Source organism: Lepisosteus platostomus, chromosome 2 (genome assembly GCF_059453375.1).
Source record: "Lepisosteus platostomus isolate fLepPlt1 chromosome 2, fLepPlt1.hap1, whole genome shotgun sequence".
NCBI lineage: Eukaryota > Metazoa > Chordata > Actinopteri > Semionotiformes > Lepisosteidae > Lepisosteus > Lepisosteus platostomus.
Window position 1 is genome coordinate 2659236 of NC_142612.1, and position 25128 is coordinate 2684363.

Genomic DNA, 25128 nt, shown 5'->3' on the forward strand with positions numbered 1-25128 from the left:
GAAGGCCTTCCCCAGGCGTGGGGGGCTCGTGTGACCCCCGGGCTGTGTCTTGTGCGCGCAGGTGATCAACTGGACCAGCACGCTGCAGATCCCGCCGCAGGCGAAGCTGAGCCCCGAGGCGGCGGACATCATCGGCCGGCTGTGCTGCGCGGCGGAGGAGCGGCTGGGGGGGAACGGGGCGAGCGAGATCAAGGCCCACCCCTTCCTCGAGCAGATGGACTTCTCCAGCAGCCTGCGCACCCAGCCCGCGCCCTACCTGCCCAGGGTCCGCCACCCCATGGACACCTCCAACTTCGACCCCGTGGAGGAGGGCGGCGCCGGCGCCCGGGGCGACAGCGCGGGCAGCGCCAGGGCCGGGGACCCGCCGGGGTCCCCCCACAGCAAGCACCCCGAGCACGCCTTCTACGAGTTCACCTTCCGCCGCTTCTTCGACGACAACGGCTGCCCCTTCCGCTACCCCAAGCCCGCGGACGGTCTCCCCGGCGGCGCGGGCGCGGAGGAGCAGGCGGAGGGCTGCGAGCCCGTCTACGTGTGAGGGCGGCTGAGCGGCGGGACGCAGCGGGACGCCGGCGGTCGGCATGACGCCTTCGCGGGGCTCGGAGGAACGGCTCCTCCGATGGCCTCGCTCTCTCCAGAACAGCCCCCTGAGGCCCGGCTGGGCGACCCGACTCCACGACTGGCGGAAGCACCTGGCTCCTCCGGGCGAAACGTTCGCGATGGGCGAATTCAGGCCTGGTCTTCGTCCGCCTTTGTGGCCGGTGAAATCTTACGCGTTTTTTTTTTGGGTTCATTTCCAGTTTTACAACCTCATCATACAAAGATGGTCACGACGTGCACTTTTTTAAAAAGGTTTTAGAAAGCAGAAAGTTTAGCCGGTGAACCGTGACGCACTATGAAGCGTCTGGCAGTACGAACGGAGCTGCACAACATGATGGTCAATGATGTAAAACGATCGTCCATGGTTTGAGTATCGGGCTGCTGGACAATAACTACATTTAATCTTTTAGTCTCAATGAACTTAGATGTAAGCCATTCTGATTTCAAAAGTCAGGGGTGAAAGCAGACGGGGATTCAGAGCACAGAGTGAATGAGCTGCTGTATCAGGCCTGCTGGTCCAGGGGCCATCAAGACTGCTTTCAAGGCACTAAAGCAAAAACAAAACAGTAGTCTCTCCATCGCACAGCGGTATCGACAATCTCATACTTAACGGCTCGCTGTGAAACAAGTGGAAAAACTGCTTCTACTGTGTGAGAAAACGTTCCGCAGGTTCACTGGACAGTGTTGGGTCTGTGTTTTCCTTTTGTTTTCGGTTACCTGGGACATGAGATTCAGCTGCTTTAAATTTTCTGCCATGCTGAAGGTTACCATCAAAATATTTGTTTCCCGATGTTGAAAGGATCCCCTGTGGTCTTTTTGTCATCCTATGTCCACGTGTAGGAACACTTTGGAAGCCAATTCAATTCTAGAGCAGCCACTGCCGCCTTGAGACTTGTTTTAGCAGCTGCCTGTTTGCCTGTGCATTCAGATCCTGGTGTCTGTCTTATCTGAGCAATCGGTGAGCCGTTCGCAACACCAGGGCTCGGAGCTGAACTGTTACAGGGCATAGTTCTGGCGCCTTCAGGTGTGTAGAGTGCGTTGGAGATTTTTATTTTTTATAAAAGTAAAAATAAGCTAACCTACATTCATTGAAAACATTTAGGGGTTCGGACAGAAACGCAGTTACAAATATCAGCACGGTGATTTACATAAAACTAAACATCTGTGGTGGTGTCCGTGTTCAATTCCAATCTTCACGTTTGTCATAGGAAAGCTTTTATGTTTTATGTTTAGATACTCAGAAAATCTGTGCCGCCTCAGGAAAAAAAAATAGTTGAAACTGGGGGGAAAAAAAGACTATGATCACATCTTTGTAATGCTACCTTGTTGACAACATAGTTTCTACTGTAAATCATAAGAGCCACCGCAGACACTAGACATTATAACGTGTACTGCTTGCTCTCTGTTGAATTATTACAGTGAAGAAGTCCAAAACAAAACTGAAACGAAGCTTTATTGTAAATCACTGACCCATATTTCAAACTGCCTGGTATTGAACAAATGGGAATGTTAGATTAGACAGTTGCACAAGCGCTTGCATCTTTCTCATTACGAGTTCTCGTCTCTTAACAGTGGCCACTGTTCCTCTTATTCTGATTTCCAATACCGGTTTCAAACTGCCGGCACTTAGGTTCTACAGACGTGCCTACATGTGAATTGTCAGTGATCGCAGCCACTGTCGTCTTAATTTCCCTCCCTAAGCACCTTAAAGATTCTTCTACCAGTTCATTCCTCATTATTTCTATTAATGGACTTTTGTTTTTTAGACTGCGCAAAAAGAAATCATTTTAGCATGCATTCGTGCCTCTGCACCAGGAAAGGGAAAATCTATACATTTTCATGAAAGGAACAAAATATACTATCACAAAGTTGAGCACAAACTCCCGCATTCTGTCACGGGCTGTAAAATGATTAGGATAGCTCAAATACAATCAGAACAAGCTCGCGTGTAGGATACGTGTGGAAGTGATGGTCCTGTTGCCTTGGTAGCTGTGGACAAGAGCAGAACTCCAGAGGATGTAGACTGGGAAGGGTGGTAGTAGCAACCCACAGCTAAGAATGAGGAGATTTCTGGGGTGCTCGCTGACATCTGTATGAGATTGCTCTCGGGGAAGTTCTTGGAGAATGCAAAAAAAACCTCGAATTAAAGGCTTATCGGATGAAGAGCATGCGATATGACAATGTGCAATACAGAAAATAGTTTTCTACCCATGACAGATATTTAAAAAAACACCTAGTTTGGAAGTCTAGTCTATAGTTAGTGTCTTTTGAAGATAGTACAACGACCTAATGCTGCTTTTTCTTCGTCTGTGGTTTGTTCTGAGGCCAGAGAGGGTCTGACTGAAGAGTGGGAGGTGAGGTGTGCTGGGGGGTGGGGGTTGCTGCATGCGCGATGTTTGTGTGCCAAAAGGAAGCGATTCTGCTCGCTCGCAGGCTGGCCCTGTGCTGGATGGAAGGAGGTCGGAGAACGCCGACAACAAAAAAGCTCGACGGAGCCCTCCTGGGTCGCGAGAGCAGGAATGGCTCTCAAAACCAAGGCAGCGATTTCGAATGTTTGTGTTGCGTTTGATGCGGAAAATGGATGAGTCTTGAAAATGGTATTGGATCTTGAAGGATTAAGCATCAAATGCCAAGTCAAATGTCTTTAAATACCCGCTCTGCGGTGCCGGGTGATTGATATTTTGTCCTTCCTGTACCTTCTTGCAGTCGCTTGGTGTGCAAGTCCTCGTTGTTGAGCTGAGGTCTCACTTTAGTGAGACTTCCTCAGTGTTGTGTATTTTGTCACGTTTGACAAAGAGTTCCTGCAGGATATACTGTACACTCGGCAGCGCCATGCTTTTGAAACAAAAGGCTGTTTCCATTTGAAAGATCACATTGGCAGCTGACTGTACTAGAAGTCTGAATAGATCATCGGATGTGATGTGTGGTATCTTTGCAGTCCATCTGGCTGGAAAACAAAACTGAAATCTTAACAAAAAGGCGAGGAGCTACAAACTGAACGCCCATGTGTGATGTCCCACATCGGGGGCAGCTGCAGCCAGAACAGATCCAGTCAGTTGGGGGAAAAAAAAACCCAAAAGGCTGAGCTGGGGCGATTGCTCCACGTGGGCACATGAAAACGCGAGGGGAGACTAACGGGTGTGTTAAGGGGGAGAAATCGGATTACCGATGAAGGGTGCTGGCGCCAGCAGGGAGACGTGGGCGCTCGCTGGGGGAGTGAGGGAGTCTTCCTCACTGGGCTGGCTTCGGCCCCCTTCAGCTCGGCGTCTCTCTCCGTGCACAGGCATCTCGCACGGGTGCCAGTTCGCGGAGCAGTAGACCAGCGTCCTCCACACAGCCAAACATGCTTGAAGAAGTGAGTTTGTGATTCTGACATAAATTATGCTGAGCGTGTCTGATTCTGAGAGGTGTCTTGGTTTTTTAAGTGCTGACTGACAATCTTTTGACTAAATGCTTTTTCTAGATATTAGACAACCTTTCTACTTGTGTCCTATTTTTATGGGAGGGTATGACTTTTGTTACATTATTCCTCCATGTATAACACTATAGTGTTACTTGTCAAGATATATTTATACACAGATATACATATTTTTGAATAATGTTTATTCTGCTCTCATTTACTGTTTGAATTTCTATTAACATGTATGTACCACCACCAGTATAAACACAGATAAACGGCAAAAACATGTATCTTTTTTACATTTATATACGAAATAAGTATTGTACAAATATGCTTTGTCATTTCATCTGTAAAAATATAGCAATGAAACCTACAGTATTATCATTTTTTTTCATTGTTTTGTAACGTGTTAAGTGGTATATATTTCTCAGGAACTTAATCCTAACACTGTTATTTATTATTGTAATTATCTTTGCATTTGAAAGCTTGTCTTGGCTTAGTGTATCAGTACAGTAAACATGCTACATAAACTCTGAAGTGTCTCGTGTACACCATCTTATTGGATTTACTTTATCATCATTCAGTTCAGCTTTTTTGCCAAAATGTGCAGTGGAAAAGACTATATACCAACACACAATCCCTTAGTCCCAGTGTACAGAACACTTTGCACATTCCATTAGCTAGAATTAAATTCTAGAATTCCAGGATATAGTCTGCTTCATCGTAGACAGAGCTGAGGGAACAAAGTGGAACATGGTTAGAACGGACAGTGAAGTTGACCAATGATGTTTCATGCTGTCTATGCTGAAAAGATATGAGCCTTTGCTAGTTCTGTGCAAAACCTGAAGTTTCATAGATCTGTCGCTCAAAGCAATAATCAAATTAAACCTTCTAAATACACTGTCCATACTCTCTGGACTCTGAATTAAACACTGATTGAGAATCTGTATGCAGCACAAAGAGGCATGGAAAATCTATCCAGCTGAAGATTTCATAAAGCAGAGTCAAAATCTACATGCACAATATTGGCCGCAACACCCACCCTTCATAATAAGAGGTCCTTTCATAGGCTTATAATACATTTATAGTTTCAATAAACCAACAGAACTAACATAGCCAGGTTCCACAAAAATGCCAAGTACAGATAGTTATCACACATTCACAAAGTTAACTTCTACAAACAATGGTTATATTTTTAACTTAAGCGACTACTATTGTATGTAAACCATAGCTGGTTATTAGTGTCCAAGCCAATAATTTTCTTTGAGCAAACTGTTTACTTTTAAGATGTGGAAAATATACGATTTTGAGTTCCACAGGAACCTGAAAGACAAAAGTAGCAGAAATGTTTCATACTCGTATGGAGACACATCTGGAGGTTGGTAAACCACACAAAACAATTGTAAAATGTAAGAAATTGTAAATGTAAGAATTTATTTAATAAATGTCAGTGGTATTCCTATGATAACAGCCAAAATCCTGCAGAACAATTTTACAGAATCTGGAGCATGAATTCATAAGCAAAGAGGACAAGGCAACAATGACACCTTTGAGTATTTCTCAAGAGAATTTACCCCAGTCTGTTTGCACTCCGAGTGCCCTGACCTTGGTGGAATAGGCGGTGCACAGACATACACAGTCATGAAGCTCGAAACCGCGATCTTGCAGCTCAAGCTGTTGCTTTGGATAGGAGATGTAGGGGATGCGTGGCGTGTCTCCATCCCGCAAAACTGGATCAAACCGCGGCGTCCCGGGGGCTCCCGGAGCTCCCTGCGTTGGCCTGAAACTCCGGAAAACACGCAGGTCTCTTGCGGTGCTTTCATTTGTGTGGTCCGGCACAGACTCTTATTTACTATCCATGCTTCTTTAATCGAAGTGCAGAGCTGTCGCCGGAGACTACCACATGCCTCAGTGGATATAAAAGCGCACGCTGCGGATTGTACGCAGCTGGTTTTATTCTTGCACCTGTAGAGTAAAAAGTCCAACAATATATATGCGTACAGTATCTGTTTTACTATAATTGTCTGTAAATGATCTGTTAATTGTTTCAGCTTAGGCAGCGCAGTAATTTAAGGTTCTTTCTAGTAAAGCTCAAGTCTCCAGCACTCAAACTGTGCAGACACTGAGGCTGTTACTAACTCAATTCAATTCAAGGTGCTTTATTGGCATGACCGATGAGTACAATCAGTGTTCCACTAAGAAAGAAAACCAATACAATTAACATGAAACAAAAAACCTATACAGACATTTACAATAAAGACACATCATAAAAGACTTAACGAATACGCCCCATGTGCGTAACAGGGATGAAGAAGGCTGAAGAAGGTCTTGTTTAGCTCAGCCGGCGCGACCCGGAGACCCGGGTCCGAGCCCAGGCGGTGAGGGGCGTGCTGAGGTGGGAGCGGAGAACGCGTTACTGTATTTACATATATTGTTACTATCTCTGAACTGGACGTCTACAACTCCGAGACCCCCCGTAAGAACCCTGTCTCTAATGAGACCCCCTCGCCACTGAACCGTGATGACGGCAGCTACGCTGGGCACAGGAACAAGTCATAGGTTTATTCCATGCTGAAAAAAAGAAGAAAGAGAACACAACGTTTCGGCCACACCCGAAGAAGGCTCCACGGCCGAAACGTTGTGTTCTCTTTCTTCTTTTTTTCCAGCATGGAATAAACCTGTTACTTGTTCCTTTGCAGCCTACGCATGCTGACGCAGCTGCCCACCTGAACTACACTGGGCACAGTCCGCGGAAGACCTAGAATAAGTAGTTCAGGTGGGGAGCTGCGTCAGCATGCGTAGGCTGCAAGGTAAGGTAAACCAGGGTTCTTCTGATCATGCCGCTATTTGTAACTGGTCATAAAAGGAGAGTGAGCGGGCGCTTCATTTCTCTCCGCTTTTCCGGGCTCTCTGCAGGCGCGCCCCCCGAGGCGAGGCGACTTCTCGGAACTGGGAGCTCCCGAGCCCCGGCGGCGCGCACAGGCCGGCCCGGAGCGCGCACGGGGCTGCGCTCACGAACCCATTGGCCCAGCGCGCCGCCTCATCCCACAATGCAGCGCATGGCGCGTCATTGAAGAGAGACCATGATGGCGGCGGTTGGTGCCTCAGAAGTGATTTCACAGCTGGAGAGCGCTGCGAAAGTTTTAATGGTGAGAGGGGAGAGAGGGGGGTGCCTCCGTTCGCGTTTCCCGGTGCTGCGTGGGCTTCGGTTACCTTGGAGGGGCCGAGCGCCGAGAAAAAGCGACGCCCCGGCTGCCCTGTGCGGCGGTTTGTTTGGATAGGAGATGCAGGGGATGCGTGGCGTGTCTCCATCCCGCAAACCTGGATCAAAACCGCGGCGTCCCGGGGGCTCCCGGAGCTCCCTGCGTTGGCCTGAAACTCCGGAAAACACGCAGGTCTCTTGCGGTGCTTTCGTTTGTGTGGTCCGGCCCGTCGTTCTGCGGGAGGCGAGGGCAGGAGCGGGGTGAGGTGGTGGATAACACAACAGTGCCTGCCACTCCGGTCGGGCGCTCAGCATCCCTCCGGCGACTCTCCGGCGTGTTCCTGGGTCACCAGGTCCCGTCGGGGTCTGGGGGCAAACCAGTGCGTTCGCCCTGTGGGGGCGGTGGAGAAGAAGCCGGCGTCGCTGGGTTTCTCTTGATAAAATGACACTGCGAGGAACACCGCTCCTGTGGAGGCTGGTTGGTTGCCACGCTTGTGTTGTTTTGGGCACCGTGCAGTCGGGATGTCTTGCTGCAGAAGTTTCACACGAGCGCCATGATGTTAAGGCACTGCTGGGGAACTTGTGGAGATCAGGAGTTGACGGGCTTTTTTTTTTTTTTTTTGTCCTCGTCGGCTAAAAGCAAATCAGATTTCCCCCCAAATTTGTATTCCTACAAATACGAACAGGCAGCGAGGGTGCATTGTGGGTGGTTGTGCAGAGGGTCTGTCCGATCGCAGGCGGGTGGAAATTAATTGCGCATCACGAACTGTTGTTTTTACAATGACACACGGCAACACGGTCCCCAAAGGAGTGTCTTTCCTGACGACGCAGGTCTGCGATTTGAACATCTTTAGTGTGATGTCCTCGGTCTCCGTGAAGTGACGCCGGTTTTGGATGGAGGCTGCCATATTTTCTGCTCCCCGAGCCAGGCGTGTGCGGCATCTTCAAATACTGAGTGATGAGAGAAGCGCCGAACTCTTGTCGAAAATTATTTCCTTGCAGCTGAACGTGTGCGCGTTGCTCATTTATTGCAAATGTGCCGCCAGTAGCTTGGTTCTAATTGATCCGTTTCCTCGTGGGTTTCCGTGTAGGTTTGTAAAGACACGGCTTTTGTGTATTTTGCGTGGGTCGGATTGCCCTCAAAATGAAGCCTCATCCCAAATCCAAAATGAAGGACCACAGTCAGGTCGTGGAAATGCACTGACGATCGTATCTGTCAAAAACTAAAAAGTTTAAAATACTTAAGCCCAAGTTTATATACTCTGTGGGGGGGAAAAATAATTTTTCATTGTTTAAAAAAGATTTTGCTTTAGGTCACAAGTGCAAAGTTTCTGTATCTTGAGAACTGTGGGCAGGTGCTTGAGTGCCCCGCAGCACTGGTAGAGCTGGTGCTTTGGTCTGCCCAGTCGCAATGCATCATCGACTCGACAGTGGAAAAACAAAAGCGTCCACTTTCTGTTCAAAGATCATACTAGTTTTGAAGGTATTCTATGTCAATTCTTTGCAGAAATGTGAACAGTTTGGGGGCCTGCTGGCCACAAAGCAGAACTGCAGTGTGCTTTGTCTTTTGGGAGTTTGTATGCTTGATTGACCTCTAGAGCCTAAGAGAGGTTACAAACGAGCAGTTTATTCGCCCATCTAGCCTGCTTGATTGCTAGTAGCTGTTGGGTCCAAGGATCTGTAGCCTTTTTTTAAGGAAGTCAAGATATTGGCTTCAGCGAGGTACCTTGTGGTTTGTTCCACACTCCCACACCCTGTGCGTAAAGTGCCACCTGTTCTCAATTTTTAATGCACTACAACTCCGGTCCTCGTCTTCCTATTCTGCTGAGTCTGAAGAAGACCCCTGGCCTGAACTTGCTGATGCTTGAGAGGTTTTGAATATTGTTCCACAGCACAGGGACCAGATTCCAGAGCTGCCTGGCTCTTGTCTCCTTTGCCCTTACTGAGCCCACAGAGCTGAGCAGGTGCTTCGCCTCTGTATCTTGAGTACCGGTCGAAAGTCTGCACAATCTTTCCAAAGTAACACATTTTGTTACTTCGCCTACCTACCAGCCTGAAATTGGGACAGCTCAAATCAGAATTTAGTTGACCTTTATTTACACTGTTACCCACAACCTCTTGAGTGAAAAACAAATGCTCAGACATTCTGAAACATGATTACAAATGAACACCTGGAAGAAGGGGGGTGGGTAAGTGTGCAGGACCCTTGAATTAGTTCTTGGTGAAAGCACCTTTTATTTAAGTACAGCCGTTAATTCTACTTGGACAAGTCCTGTAACAAAGTAACTCGCCTAGATCTAGCATTGTTTACACATTCCCTCATTGTGTTACTTGGGAAAGGGTGTAGACCTTTTATAGGCACTGTGTCTTTGATCATGCCAAGGGAAACTTTGAACTGGAAATAGTCTGAAATATAATATGTGTTCGGTGCTTCGTCCAGTACAAGTCTTATATTGTCTGGGAGACAGGTAACATCCTCAACTTGCAGAGCAGCACCAGGGCAAGGAACAAGGGTTGCTGCCAGTGGTGGCGACGCAGTAGGGTCTCCAGCTGGACCCCTGTCACTGTATCCAGCCATTTGACACTGTGCTCATTCATCACGCTGCAGTGAGTTCATTGTAGTCTTAATGCCACACATACAAATGTTCTTGATGTTGTCATCATGCTGTCCATCCGTTCGTTTTCCAACAGCTTCTTCCAGTTCGTGTTCACAGGGGAGCCTGAGTCTATCTCGGAGCACCTGGAAGGAACCCATGCAAACGTAGGGAGAACATACAAACCCCACACAGACAGCACCCAAGTTGTGGAGCTCATCCTGGGAACCCAGCGCTGCAAGGCAGAAATGCTAACCACAGCACCACAGTGCTGCCCATAATCCTGATTTACCTTCTGTAAATAAAGCATCTTAATGCATTAATTTTCACTCAAACGCTTGAACCTTTTGAGTCACTTTTTGATCCCCATGAACAATTAGACCTTATTCATAAAATTATTGGTAATGGTGCTTTGTTGGTTTTAATGTACTGGTTGTACTGGTTCAGTATTGCTCTATCATCAATGTATGATATCAAATTGACATCTGCAAAAGAGATGTGCACAAGACAATTTTATCTTTTCACCAATTAGAAATCACAGTGATCCATGCATAGGATCAGTTACCACAGGTGATAATGGGCAATCTTTTAAAGGACTTCCACAACCTTCAGTAAAGCAACTGATAGAAAAGCTAATGAGTTTCTTAGATACTTTTAAAAACTTTAGATACGCTTTTCATGATTGAGGGAACACTGAAAGTTTAAAGAAACTAAGCGCCTGTTAAATATTCTGTATATACTTTTTCACTTTTTACACGTTTTATTTTACCTTTTATTTTACCTATTTGTGAAAATGTAGGGGTTGACTCAGATGAATTCTCTAGGGAATCTCTGGAAGACTTTTCTGGAAGTTCATTATCTTATTCACAATTTTGAATTTGGATTTTTTCTGGTCTGAAAGTTATAAACGGGAAGATAAAAGTAACAATTTGTGCTCTCTGAAAACATGCACTGTATCAAAAAGAGGATTTTTAAGAACACACGAAAGGGTACAAGCAGGAGGAGGCTTTTAAGACTACCAAACTGTTTTTTTAGTTGCTAATTGATATGTGATTAATGAAGGCACCTGGGGTATAAGTTGTTTTACACTCTGTATTAGTAAAGCGAGAACAAATCGGAAATTATTTGGAATCAAAATATGAATACCCTTCAAAGCTGAGCAACCAGACTTCTCTTAATTATTTTTTTTTATTTAATCAAAACACAGGTGCCTATTGTCTTCAGACTTAGGAGACCTGACTGGTCTGGGGTTCCCCAGGATCACAGCTGGAGAACCTTGCTTTTTGGTCTAGAAGGAAAGTCAGGAAAGGATAAACTAGGTTGTGGTTGTGATAAACCCCCCCATTAACGATCATGCTTAATTGTTCTTAATTGGCTCAATTGTTTCTTTAGGAACTCCTCACTTAATTGTGATCTGTAAAACGTCGTAGATTGGGGCTCTCCCAGAGCAGGGCTGGAGAAACAATGCTCTTAAGAAACAATGTTGATGTTTAAGTTTTTGAAGACGTGCTGCGCTGTAAATCATTGCAACAGTTTAGCCACGTGGAGCTTTTACTTTCTCGCTCACCCATAAGTAGGGAGTCGCATGTGTCCAGAACTGCTCGCTGTCTGATCCGCCACATCCGCTTTGTTTCCACAGGCGCCGCCATCTATGGTCAGCAATGAACAGCGTCAGCACGCGGAGCACATTTTCCTGTCCTTCAGAAAGTCCAAGTCTCCCTTTGCTGTGTGCAAGCACATTCTAGGTAGGTGTAACAGATAAAAATAACCTCATTGCTTAATGAGAGGGCAAGGCCGTGACCTTAATATACATAATTTATGAAATTCAATAGGATTGGAAAATGTTCCCGCTATTAATTAGTGGATTGCTTGAGATTAGAAAAAAGTCAAGGAATCACAGCTGCCCCTTGGGCCAGAGCTTATCGTGGTTGCTGTAGCATTAACAGAGCTTGAACTGAGATGAGAACTTAAAATTTATCTTTGCTTCTCTCTCTTACCTGGTTATCACAGCACTGTGTTTTAGTCAGTGTGCCTGCACATGTAATTCTTATTACAATACTTATTACAATATCCTAGAGTTGTGCTATGATTATTTCGTTTTAAGAAATCTGCTATTGTTTTTTATGATGTTAAATAATGATGATAAAAATAAAAATCAAAAGGCTCATCCTACTATATACAGCATGAACTTAAGTTGCATGAACATTTACCAGTAAAATATAATTCACCATTCATCATTTAATCTATATTCACCATTAATCATGAGATATATATATATACACCTGGGGAAGCAGACTTTCTTTTAATTAATTCTGAGTAATTAGTGTTTCTCACAGCCTAGCTTATGTTACATTTAGGCTAATTAGTAGTGTCAGTATAATCCATTTTACATTTAGTTCTACTCTCAGTACTCTAGAAGTATTCAGGAGTCAGAGATCTCATTACATCCATGAAGACAGTGCATGATTTTCTTCTGAGCGTATGTGTTTGGCTTTTTACATTTTGAGACAATGAAAAGGGTTGTTCTTTCCTGATAGTCCCTGACTGTATGCTTTTCTACATGGCCTTGTTCTTGCGTGGCTTTGTGGCCCAGTTTGCTTAGTTCTACACCTAATTCTCATGGGGTTGGAAATTTTTTAAAGGGCTTAATGTTCATATGCAGTTACAGTGTTCTTGTAATTACTTAAACGCATCATAAGCCTATCAGTGTGTAAACGTTTTTTTTTTTAAATTATCTGTTCTATGTAGACCCAAACCAAAATAGTCCAAGTATTTTTAAAAAAGTAAATTTAAAAAAATGAATTGAAATAATTTTCAGCAATACATTAATTCAGGTTCTTCATTACTCACTGGTTGAATTAACATTTCATAGATTCGAAATATCGGCGCCATTGTCCTTGCAGCCTGCTCCGGGGGGGTGACGCTTATTGACTTACCCAGTCTGATAATTCAGCTTCATTTTGTCTCGGCACTGCCAGGTGAATTCCAGGTGTGTGTCGTGTTTGCTGTCCACCTCGGGCTGAGATAAAACAAAAGTTTTGTCGTTTGGATGGATTTCATTTTCAGATTCAAAGAAATGAACATTTGGTCTGACCGGAGTAAGCAGAGTTTTCCTGCCTGTTGCGTGACTGTCCGTGTGCCCGATGCTTCCCCTTTCTTCCCAGAAACCAGCAAGGTGGACTACGTCCTTTTCCAGGCGGCCACAGCGATCATGGAGGCGGTGGTCCGAGAGTGGATTCTCCTAGAGAAGAGCAGCATTGAGTCGCTGCGCACATTCCTGCTCACCTACGTCCTGCAGAGGCCCAAGTGAGTGGGGGGAGCTCTCCGGTGGCACTGGCGCCATCGGGCTGTGTAGAATTGCTGAGCTTCGAGCAAGCTGCATAGCATTTTCCATCTAACCAATAACCTGATGTGTAGGAGCTTTGACAGTTATTTGCCAGTAACTTAAAGCTCCAGGTTTTAGATGTGGTAATGGACCATTTGTACTCGTTTTGTAGTTGTGCTGAAATACGGCCCTTCAGGCTTGGTATAATCAGCAAAGCAGACGTTTCTGTAAAACCAGGTGCACTGAGCATTGGAGGGTTGAGGCTCTTCTATTTCTGCGCGGCAACAGATGTCCTTACCCTTCCTGCCGTTCCCGGGGGATGCCCTCAGACGACCCGGCTCTCGCTCTGTGGCTCTTTCGGGCTTCTGTGGGATGGCTCCCCTTGCCTGTGCTGAATCCCCCCTCTCCTTTCAGCCTCCAGAAGTACGTGAGAGAGCAGATTCTCCTGGCTGTGGCCGTTATCGTCAAGCGCGGCTCACTGGACAAGTCCATTGACTGCAAGGGCATTTTCCACGAGGTCAGCCAGCTCATCAGCAGTGGGAACCCCACAGTGGTAAGCGGGCCGAGGGTGGCGGAGATCTGCTGGTGTACTAACCTGCTTGAAGTCTCTCTTTTATTGGGAGACGTGTATGGGCTGAAGTCATTTCTAAATTTTCAGGCTTCAGCAAGTAAAGGAATGAAAACATCAACACTAAAGATCTGGTGTCTTTTGTAGGTCTGTTTACAATGACGCATTGCTGCAGCTTGCTTGCATTTCATTTTTCTTGACATACGATAAACATCCTTATTTGGGTTAGAAGGTTGCGCCTGATAAATCATTTTCTAAGTACAGGAATTAGAAATGCAAAGATATCCCACTTGTCACTTGCAGGGATGTTGCTGTTTGTGCTGCCACCGTAGGGGAGATTAAATTCTCAGGTCGTTGTTGTTATCATAACAGTTTAACCTGTTTACACATTATTGCTGGGTAATCTCTAAACAGTATTTAGAAAGTAGGAAAACATTTTAAGATCAGATGCAGTGTTTTAGAGGGCATAATCAAATCTCTGTTGCAAATTGTTGAAGTCATCCCTTCCTTTTTCTGTGTGGTTCACAAGCGGAATTTTGTTTCTCACGACACATTTTGATTCTCCTCTTTGTGCAAACCTTTGCTAGCTTGACAAATTGGCGTGCGATTCCCTGTTGTTGGAGAGGCAGGCCCATCATGGGGGTACTTTTGCCTTGATTAGATCAGTCTCTCCATATTTACCCTTCGAGAATTGTCATGCCAGTTCTCCTCCACTAGAGGGCGCGAGAGGTTTTCGCAATCCCTGCCCTTGTAAGAAGCAAAGAGCGTTTTAAGATTTCACGTGTGTCGTTACCTCTGACTCAAGACGTGTCAGTGTCGTTTTCCTGTGCTTTATTCAGCCAGCTGCATTTTACTTACTGAAGAGCGGGTTGTTTGTTCACTGATCGCCGCAGCTTGCGGATTGTTAGGCATTGAAAGAACATGGTAATGCACATACCACGCAAAAAAACACACACACACACACACACACACACACACGCACACACACACACACTGGAAGCTCCGTGTCGTACCTCAACACCACAGCAGCGAGTCGGAGAGAGTGGCCTTGTAGGGCGGGGGGGGGTCCGTTTGCAAACAGCAGCTTGGCCGGCGCGAGGGGAGGCCTGGCGTGGCCTAGCCCCGGCTCGAGTGTCGGATGAAAGCCCTGGGCTGATGGATAAAAGGCCCTGTTCTCAGCTGTCGCGTGCGCCCCAGTAAAAATAGCAGCGCCCGCGCTTTCATCTCCGGCATGCGGAGCAGTAGTGCGCATATTTGCCTCTTGCCTGTGGGCGCTTGGCTGACCCCTGGAAGGCCCAGCCCCTGTGTCCCTCATTGGCTCCGTCCCGTCTGGGGCCTGGCCCGGCGCTTTGAGCTGCCCCTGCGCGCCGGGAGACCCCCCTGGAGAGAGGGGGAGGGGGGGGCGCTGACCTCTGCCTGTCATTGTCCGCCTCCCTGGCTCCGGCAGAGCCCCGGCCTCGGGGGAGCCCTGCTGCTACCTACCTTCCGCGCAGCGCGGCCCTCCGCGGCCCTCCCCCGGCTCAAACTTCGTCACGTTCGCGATCTTCTTCCCCGCGTGGGGTGCAGGTCGCTGAGGCAGACTTAATACATGTTGCTTGATAGTATGACGTAGTACATAAAAACCTTTTGCACCACTACAGCAGTTATATACCTTGAAAAAGTAATTCAAAATGAATCTAATGTAAATCTCGATACATTTCAGTTTATCTGTTGCCAGCGTGAGACCACTCTGGGGTCGCTGTGTGGCAGCTCTTGAATCGGAAGGTGGGGAGGCCACTTTAAGCCGGGGTTTTAGTCGCCCTGGTGTTTAGGGTTCTTGCTTGCAGCGTCTGACCCGCAGACTGGTGGTGTTTGGTTTCCGCAGCAGACGCTGGCCTGCTCCATTCTGACGGCGCTGCTGAGCGAGTTTTCCAGCTCCAGTAAAACGAGCAACATTGGGCTCAGCATGGAGTTCCACGGCAGCTGCAAGCGTGTTTTCCAGGTGAGAACCCCCGGCGTGCCCCTCTGGGTGAGCGGTGGGACTGGAGGGCGGGTGTGTGTGGAACGCTGTGCCCCGTCCGGTCACTGAGCAAATGTATGTTTTGCGGTGGGACTGAATGCTCTCCTTTTAAAGTAATTAATCACGCAGGGAAAAAGAGGCCGAAGTTCATCAGTGCAGTGGGAAAGGAATTGAACACACCTGCTGAAGGAAATTCAAAGAAGTCTTCTAAGAAGAAGTTCTTAGGGCGGCGCGGTGGCACAGTGCTTAGCATTGCTGCCTCACAGAGCTGGGGTGCCGGGTTTAATTACAGCTACAGTGGAGTTTGTGTGTTCTCCCTGTGTTCGAGCTCCAGGTCTCACCCCACAGTCCAAAGACACACTGGTGGGTGCACTGGCTTCTGGGAGAACTGGCCCTGGTGTGAGTGTGTGCGTGTGCGTGTCTGTCTGTGTATGCCCTGCGGTGGACTGGCGTCCCATCCCATGCGCCCGGCACTTCCTGAATTTTTCACTCCTGTCCTGGGCCTGCAGGAGGAGGACCTGCGGCAGATCTTCGTGCTGACGGTGGAGGTGCTGCAGGAGTTCAGCCTGAGAGAGAACCTCAGTGCTCAGATGTCCTCGGTGTTCCAGCGCTACCTTGCTTTAGCCAACCAGGTCCTCAGCTGGAACTTCCTCCCGCCCAACCATATCCTTTCCAAAGATCGCAACCATATTTGTTCATTTTCTGCTCTCCTCTACCTAGAGCAGCTGGAGCACCTGTCCTTGATTTGGATGAGATCCTTGAAGGGCAACATCTTTTAGAATTATGTTGACCTGTCAGTAGTAGGACAACCGTGCTAAGTGTCTTTTTTTTTTTGCCCTCCGATGTTCTCCATCTGTCAGGAGCTGAAAGCCGATTGCAGGGATTGGAGGAAGCCTTTCCTCGCCTGTTTTCATTGAATGTTGCTCGTAATGCTGTGCTCGTTTTTGTAGTTTTCCCTGTGTCTTCCAAACAGGGTTGTCACAAACGAAGCCATGGCTGTAGCTTTCCTGTTTCACTGTATTTCCTTGCATTTTGCTGACTTTGCAACGTCTCGGTCTTGCTTTGTGTCTCAGTCATTGCATAGTCAACACAAAACCAATATTATGTCCTCTGAGCTAAAGGCTGTTATTTGTAGGACAGGCCCTGGTTGAAGCGTTAATTCCAATACATCGTCCAGTAATGTTTAAATACAAACATTAGTTCCTTTTGAACAAGAGGATGCTGTAGTTTGTCTAGATGCCCTGCTGCTGATTTAAATTGGTTGCGGTGTCTTCCTAATGCCCTGCAGCGATAGGGACTCTGGGCGTGTGGATTCTGCTGTTGCTGCCATGTAGTGTTTTCATGGTCACTCCCTGGCCTTTGAGGAATTCAGGTTGAACACGGGTCGCTGTGGTGACCTGGCCAAGCCTAGTCCCATCTAGCTCAGGTGGCTCTCAGCCGCTGTGCACCACTGTGTGGGAAATCGCAGTCAGAGGCAGCTAGTGACTTGATCCACTTTTGAAACCGTGCTCACGGAGCTCAAATTAGAGAGGCTCCTACATCACACTTTTAATAGGAAAGTTTATTCCACTGAGGATGTTGTATTTTGAAATTATTTTTTTTTTTTAGGGTTAAACATGGTTAACCATATCACATGTGCTATACTCCTCCGATGCAGGTCTCTGGTTTTGCATCAATCACTGATTCCTCAGTGAACGAACAAAAAACAATTTTTTTTTAGGCCTTTTTTGTGAGTATCGAGCTTTGTCCGATGTGTTGTTTGAGCTTGGAATGCGAAGCATGATTTTTGCAGCAGACTGCACTTGGAGTGACTGCCCCTGGGAGGCTGTGGGGGTCAGGAGCCCAGTCGGATCTCTCGCAGCACGGCTCCCCGAAAGAGCTCCTGACTTGAGCGGGTGCTGTTGTGTCTTGAGGACGACATGTCGCTCAACAGATAGGCAATGCATGGACCTGGCGGCCGAGCCTGCTGTTGCTGCCAATTAGGAACGCCCCCGATTTAAATTGAGAAGGTTCCCCTTAGTGTCGCTCCGTGAAAGCCCCTCTCGTTGAGTTCAGTCCAAGAGCAACTGCAGCTGAGTGCGCAATCCGCTCGTCTTCACTGCTGCTGCCTTACCTCCCCATCTCTCTAGGTTTCTCGATAGATAGATCGATCACTTTATCGGCCAAGTAAGTTTTCACTTGCAAGGAATTTGACTTGGTGAGTTGCTATATACACAACTCGGAAGTGCTGTAAACGGATGAATCTGATCTGCCCTGGGGAAACAGCCTTTCGGTTTCTTTATTATGCTTTTTTTTTAAATGCCCACCTTATTTTGCCTATATTGTTAAGATAATTTGTATTGAAGAGCTCTGACTGGAAAAAAAAACTAAACATTGAGCTAAGCTAAGGCCTCACTTCTTGTTCATCGTTTTTTGGGGATTCATTTTTTTTTGCAGATGCAGTTTGCCTTTCTTTAAAATTGATGTCCAGTAATTACAAATGTAAGGAGCTATTTAATGTGTTTCATCCCAACGATCTCAGTGCTTTACATAAAGCACGGAACCAACACAAGCTGGTTAGCTCCCCTTGCACTAAGGTGAAACTTCAGGGAGGCCAAACCCTAAGACAAATTTAGACAGGATACAGCGGTCACACCACTTCTCTCATAAAGAGTTCCATGGGATCTGAAACACATATTGACCATTTAGACAGTACTGAAGATAACATCTGTGCATCTTGGTATGGAATGGGCAAAAAAGAGTTTCTAAATATCTACAGACATAACATAGTACTCATACATCAAGCTCCCTATTTGCTTTAATGCCCCTTGTCACTGGCTTTTGTCGGATGCTGAAGGTCAAGGTCTTAACATTGGCAGCTTTGTAGTGTGGCAGTTGGTACTTCAGCATGTTTATAAATCACTCATAATCATACTGCCTTGGTAAAGGACATCACCCCAGTTAGTCTCGTAGATAATAAACTCAAGATTTGTATTCATGACTATTGTCAGTGATTGTGATGGGCACAGCTTTGAATTGAAAGGCTTTCAGAGAGCCCATTCTTTTTCTGCGCCCTCTCTAGGTTCAGGTTTTTGTGTGTAGCGAGCCAGTGTTTTTAAACCGAGTGTTTAGGATACTACTTGTCCTTGTTGACAGCAGACTGTGTGACAGAGGTTTTTGGAGCCCAGTAAATCTCGGCATGTGGGCTGCTGGGTGTTGTGTCCGTCAGCAGCTGGTTAGTATATAGTGCTTTGCTGTGATTAGGAGAGAGAATGCTGGTAAATACTGTGGTGATCGCAAAGCTTCCCTCAAATTAGCCGTTCAGTCCTGTAAGGTTTCACTGCAAGCCTTTCACTGTCCGGACCTGTAACGTCTGTAGGAACTTGTAACTGAGCCAAGAGGGAAGTGAAGTCACCTTCTTTACTCTCTGGAACCTGTGGTAAATTACATGATAAGTGCTTAAGGAAAACGACTGGTCCTTTTACACACAAGAGTGTTAATTAGTTATGTAGCTATTATTCGGTGTAATATCTGATTATATTCATGTATAATGAATACACAGTAGGTTTAAATTTAAGCTTCTGTACAGTTGTCACTGGGGTCTGATGCATGAAGGTTAATGCAAAATGACTTTTTTGTTTAAAACCTGTGCTTTTTAACAGTATTTGAAATCTTAGTCCAATTTTGCTTGTCTGGAAGCTGGGAGTGAAGTGTTTTAGAAAAATATTTTTCTATTCGGTGGGAGCCTGTCCCGGTTCCATACGCAGAAAGAAAGTGAACGGTGGTGCTGCTGTTTCTGGACCAGTGAGGCTCGTATCCCTGCTCCTGCAGCCTCGGGCCATCTTGGTGCTGGGGTACCTCCACTGGGGGGGGGTGGCTTGCACGGCCCGGTGCCGGCAGGCTTCAGCAGGGGCTATTTTTGAGATCTCGTTAAAGCCAGTGCTGCTTGCCCGGGGTGGGGGGGGACCCCCTCGCTTGGGCCCGCTCTTGTAAAAGTTGGCACCTGTTGACTCGGGCTGGAGGCTGGGGGGCTCGGCCTCCCCCAAGCACACAAGACACGCTGGCTGACAAAGTGAGCACAGGCCTGTGGAATGCACTGTGATGGCGGTCCAGCTTTTATCCAGCATTCCTAAAGGAGTCTCCCTTCCCCAGTGCCTAATACCTTTTATTCCTTGGCTACATGGAGTCGCTATGTGGCGCATGTGGAGGGGGCTTACTGTCAGTTTCCATTGCGTAGCCCCCGTTAGCAGCTCTGGACTGGGACGAGAGATAAGGGTGGTGGGGGGGGGGGGCTTTTCTTTGTCTTTTTTTTTCCCCAACCTCTCATCGCGATGCTCTTGACCTTGACCAGAGATCACTGGGTCGCCACTATATAGCGATGTTCGAGTCCTCCCAGAATGTGACGCTGAAACCAACGGAGTCCTGGCGAGAGACCCTGCTGGACACCAGAGTCATGGATCTCTTCTTCAAAGTAAGTGTCTCCATCCCCCCCCCCCCCCCCCGACCCCCAGGGGCTGCCCCCCCTCCGCGCTGCGCTGCGTTTCGGACAGCCCCCTGCCTGCACACGTATAGTATTGGCAACCCGCTGTTCCGAGAGTCAAAGACGAGGAGCTCTCGCAGAGGTAGGAGGCTGGTTCAGTTCCTTCTGAAGAGCTTACACCAGCGTACTTCGCGTTCTTGGGAAGTGAAATGTCTTTTGTGAAGTTAGTTAGTGTTGTCTAGTGCCGTGTAATTCATTAGCAGGTGTTATCAGAAATCCTGTGATCTCAAATTCGCCTGCAGAAGTCTCAGAATCTGTGGTTTTGCTTCAGTTTTTGATGATTGGCACACAACATGAGAATAAGCTGCAATTGTTGCGTAGAATTCAATATGACTCCCAAAATACTTTCCTCTGCACAGGTCAGGCTTGTAAGGCGCACCGAAACAAACTTGGGGTTTACTAAGATTTTCAGTACCTGAAGGTATAACTTGACATGTGAAATGGGTTTTCCAGTGAACTCGGCTCTTGTTTTTGCAGATGAAAATCATTATATGACGCATCATGAGGTAGGTTAATAGTTCGGTATAATTTTAGAAATAAACTGACATTTCTTGGGCAAATAAATTGTAAAAGTTCAGACGAAAAAGAGCAGTTAAAGCAGGCTGGCTTTTCTGTCTTGAGAGCAGGGCGAATGTCTTATGTCTTATAAATGTGGTTATGCTTATTGCTCTCTCCATCAGGGTACAGAGCAGTGTCAGAAACTTTTAAAGGATAATATTAGAAAACTTTGGGATTTTTAATGGGTTGTGGTGGTACTTTAGTTAAATAAGTTAGCTGTATGTTGGCACACAAACCTCTTTGGAGTTGCTTGGTTTAAAATGTGAGATGATGTGAAGGAAGCAAAGCATTGTATTCCCATACATAAATACAAGTGACTGACTTCTTATTCTGTTGCTTTAACATAATTCAGTGATCTCCTCCGATCGTATCAGCCTGCACTTTCAAAGTGTTGTGTTAAAGAATCGCTTTTATACTTCTGCTTTAAATTTGCTGGTTTTAATTTATCTCGCCTGTTTTGTTTTATTGTCCAGCGCTTTGAGATGATATGCCTTTTAAGGTGCTTAATAAGTTAGACTGAGTTACGTGGTATTCAAAAATTGTTTCAAGCTCTTAAAGTACTTCTTCTGAGCCCAGAAAGCTCAGTGAAATATTTTCTCATGGTTTTCTTTGTGGGGGGGGGAACTAAAACGATGTCAAAGTTGTGGTCGTTTCCTCGATCTAAAGGTGTCTTTCCTTTTCCAAGTGTGTGAAGTTCCTAGCAGCCCGAGTTAGGAGGTTTTGGAAAGTGTGACTGAAAGTACAGAACAGAGAATTGAAAAATGGTGCACTGGGACACACAGGACATGTTTTTTCGCTGTTTTTTTTCCCTTTCAGCCCTCTGTCCCTGTCTTCACGATCCTTCACAATTTTCAGCTCCTGTTATTTTCCTAAGTAAAATACTTTTTTTTCCCTATCCAACTGGTTAAAATAAGCGTGCACATCAGTGCAGTCGCAGAGCACTCTCGGGTAACGCCTTTCAAGCATCGGTAGCGACAGCGCTGTCTGCCGTGCTGTTCCTGACCTGTTACAGGACGCAAAGGGTTTACCCAGCGGCTCTGGAAGCCCACACCGGCAGTGTGACGGGCCCCTTCAGGCTCCCCGTTGCTTTGACTCCAGGAGCCATAAGCCGTAGACAGCTCTGCTGTTCTGCTTCCCGAGAAGCCTCCCCCCTCCGCGGGAAGGCGTGGCTAGTGGGTCCTCTGAAGGCGCTCGTGCCGTCGCGTCCAGAGCGGAAGATCAGGTCGCTGTCTTGCCTTAGGAGTTTCTTTCCACAGACCCCAGCTTGCTCTCCGTGAGACACACAGACGCAAAGAGAAACTTGGGGTCAGAGCGCAGGGTCAGCCATATATACAGTACGGCGCCCCTGGAGCAGCTGGGGGTGAAGGGGCCCCTGCTCAGGGGCCCAACGGAGCAGGATTCCTCTGCCGGCTGCGGGATACGAACCGGCAACCTCCCGGCCCCAGGCGCAGATCCTGAGCCACAGAGCCTCTGCGCTGCGGAGGACGAGCACGGCAGGGAGCCCGGAGTAATGCGGGCAGCTGTCCGCGCTGAGGCCTCAGCTGTTCCCCCTCAGCTGTGATTCCCCTCCGCTGCGCTGAAAGCCAGCCTCCCCCCGGACACGCGCCGTGGGGTCAGAGGTCTCTGTAAACCAACATGAGGATTAGACGCGGACCCTCGGATTACGAGCCGCGTGGACTGCGCCGGGGCGTGTGCCCCCCAGTCCCGCAGGTAGCTGTCCAGCTGTGGGCTGGGGGGGGTCAGGGGCCCCTTTACCGTTGTGGAGTCGGTCCAGATGCCTTCCTGGGTTTAAAGGGATGTCTCACGCCTGCAGAGAGCGAAAGGGTCACTGATGCCCGTGTCGGGTCTGAACGCGGAAGGCTGTTGTACCGAGGCACTGCTGACGTCAACCCCAAATAAAACCGTTTCACAGTGGACGGTGAAACCAGAGCTCCAAATGTGTTTTAGAAATGATAATACCTTTTATATTTTTGTATAGAAGGTTTGGAGAGTCCAGACCAATCTAGCCAGCCATTTTATCAGACTTTCTCTTCTTCCAGCAAGAACCTAACTGAGAATCTTAGATCAATTAGCTACCGGTAAGAAATAGACTGAGAATTGCCCACTTCCCCCTTTCACTTCCTCTCTTCTGTAAGCTTTATGTTTTCATGGAAATTACGTTTTTCATGTGCTTGGATACATTTTGACTACGAGTCAGTGAAAAACCAATAACTTGGAAGAGTGTTTTTTAAGGTGGCAACGAGTGGAAATGAATCCACTTGTTAACTGCCATGATAATGACCTGACTCGCATGCCTCCCTTTGCTAATGACCAGGACAGTACTGTGTGTAGCCAGGAGCAGGGTGGTGTCCTTTAAGAGAAGCACAGCAAGGGAAGATCTTGAGAAAAACAAGATCACTGTGCAGAGCCGTCCCGTCAAACATAAGCATGTGTTACTTTCCATGCAGACAGTACGAATTGAAAAAAGCAAAGGAGATCTGCATCTTTCACAATGTGGAATAGTTCTTCTGCTTCTGCTGATAATGTGCTAATTTTAGAACAATCTTTTCATTCTTCAGATGTTTGGACTGCGCATATAGGAGGTATTTTTATATCTCCTGAAATGAGTGTGCAGATATTTAGTACAAGTTTTGTATTGTGAAGCATATATTTTTTTAAATAATGTACCAGATACGGTTATAATTCATTGTGCAGGTTCGATTTTTAAAACAACTGTGGATTTTCTTATAACTTCTTTTTTAACTCTTACATTCTGTGTTGGAATTTTTGAAGATCAAGTGCTGCCCGCGTATTATTAGAGGTTGAATAGTCAAGTTTGACTATTTAAAATTCCCATCCCAGCTGTTTACCGCGATAGTGTCTGAATTAGTGTACTCATTTTGAAGTATAGATTTGTAGTTACGAGCAAAATGAAAATGAAACTTCTCCATGCAACTTTCTTAAAGCCATAAGGTTTCTTTCAACTTAAGCATTTCGACCTTTTATGCATTTTCAACAATGTAAACATCACTTTGACTCCATAGTTATTTTCACTAGGTATCATGTTAAACCCATATCCCATTATTATTGGAAATTTTGTTAGTAGCATAGTTATTTATGCAGTATCGTTAACATTAGCTACTGTGAATCCTTGAAGGTGGTGTGCAGCGTTCTTTTGCTCTTGTACTTCTTTCAGCTGCTTTTTGCACCCGAAAATCCCAATAACAGATGATGAAGGGATGCTGTATTGTAATTTTCCTAACCCAAAGCTCTTGACACCCTTGCAGTAGTCTTCACTTGTGTCCTTGGTTTAAAAATGAGAAACAGTGATCACATGAAGAAGGATAAAGAGAAGGAGTATGTACACACACGGCGTCTTACAGTGTGTACAGAGCCTTGTCACCTTGGTATTGTGTTACAGCAGATGGGGTTCATTAGTTTCTCCTTCCCTCCTCCTGTCGAGATCAACGCTACTTTGGCAGCCTTCACAGCGCGGGGAAGGCCTCGGCTTGTTTCAGGACAATGGGTGGATCGTTCTGCTTTATTTTCGTTCTAAAAATAGGCGCTTATCTTTGTGGAAGGGCATCCCGCTTGTTCTTTTGGTCCTCTAACTATAGCCGGGCTCGGTGTGATGGGCATAGCTCGCGTGGTGCAGATGGCTGTCATTACTGCTGTTTTTAGAACGCGTGCTGCCTCTCGTCATCTGGCACGCGCCTGTCTTTCTCTCTTTTTCCCCTCCGAGTTTCCAAAGTATGATTTAATACATGGAAGCGAGCGGCCGCGTCGTTAGTGCGGAGTCTCGAGTCCCGAAAGGCCTCGCCGGTGAGCCCCAGACGGAGCCGGTGATCTGGGCGTTTGTAATGGAGAACACGGGCCGGGCCCTTTGCTTCCAAGCCATCAGGCGGCACCTCTGATTTTACTTCTGCCCCGTGGCTTTTGTATGGAAATGTGCCGACGGAACAGCTGGGATACGGAACACCCGGAGATTGGCAGCATGTTCTTAAGTGTGCAGTAGATGTCAACAGGTCTGCAGTCAAGGTTTTTGTACGTCTTTAAGAACACATCCAGAATGGACACGTGAATGCCTGTTGGTTGTGAATATAGTATACAGATCATAGTCTTCCATTTTGTGGATTAAGTTAAGAGGCGGGTAAGTGTTTTTAAATCTGTGGAAATTGAACTTTAAAGGGAAGCTTAAAAACAAACGGGAAGGGGAATGTTTTTACGATTGCTCATTGCCTCTCGGAGCAGGATGCTGAGCAGTGCTACCTCGTCATTCATGAGAGAAAAATCAGTTCCCTTTTCTGGTTTAGTACTTCAATTAAACTAGTTCTTAAATTTTTTAATTATAAGTCATAGCTTAATACTCCTTTTCTGAATCAGTTGT

At 46.6% G+C, this 25128-nt stretch overlaps 2 protein-coding genes and 1 long non-coding RNA gene across 5 annotated transcripts in view; 2 read left to right on the plus strand and 1 right to left on the minus strand.

The window, feature by feature from the left end:
• lats2 (large tumor suppressor kinase 2) overlaps positions 1-4534 on the plus strand; it is a 27061-nt gene extending 22527 nt beyond the window's left edge. For all 3 annotated transcript variants that reach the window (XM_088645157.1, XM_088645167.1, XM_088645150.1), the window contains exon 8: positions 62-4534. In XM_088645157.1, the coding sequence (XP_088501283.1) occupies positions 62-535 (474 nt within the window). In that variant the 3' untranslated portion in view covers positions 536-4534. The remainder of the gene's footprint in view (positions 1-61) is intronic.
• Positions 4186-12962, minus strand: LOC148675685 (uncharacterized). Its single transcript, XR_015941180.1, has 2 exons — positions 12730-12962; positions 4186-11442 (listed from the first exon to the last, which is right to left on the minus strand). It is a non-coding gene; the product is annotated as an uncharacterized LOC148675685 (long non-coding RNA).
• Positions 7014-25128, plus strand: part of xpo4 (exportin 4) — a 34238-nt gene continuing 16123 nt past the window's right edge. Inside the window, exons 1-7 of the mRNA XM_088645138.1 lie at positions 7014-7146; positions 11433-11538; positions 12958-13099; positions 13533-13671; positions 15551-15667; positions 16195-16347; positions 20022-20135. Coding sequence (XP_088501264.1) covers positions 7081-7146; positions 11433-11538; positions 12958-13099; positions 13533-13671; positions 15551-15667; positions 16195-16347; positions 20022-20135 — 837 coding nt within the window. The 5' untranslated portion in view covers positions 7014-7080. The remainder of the gene's footprint in view (positions 7147-11432; positions 11539-12957; positions 13100-13532; positions 13672-15550; positions 15668-16194; positions 16348-20021; positions 20136-25128) is intronic.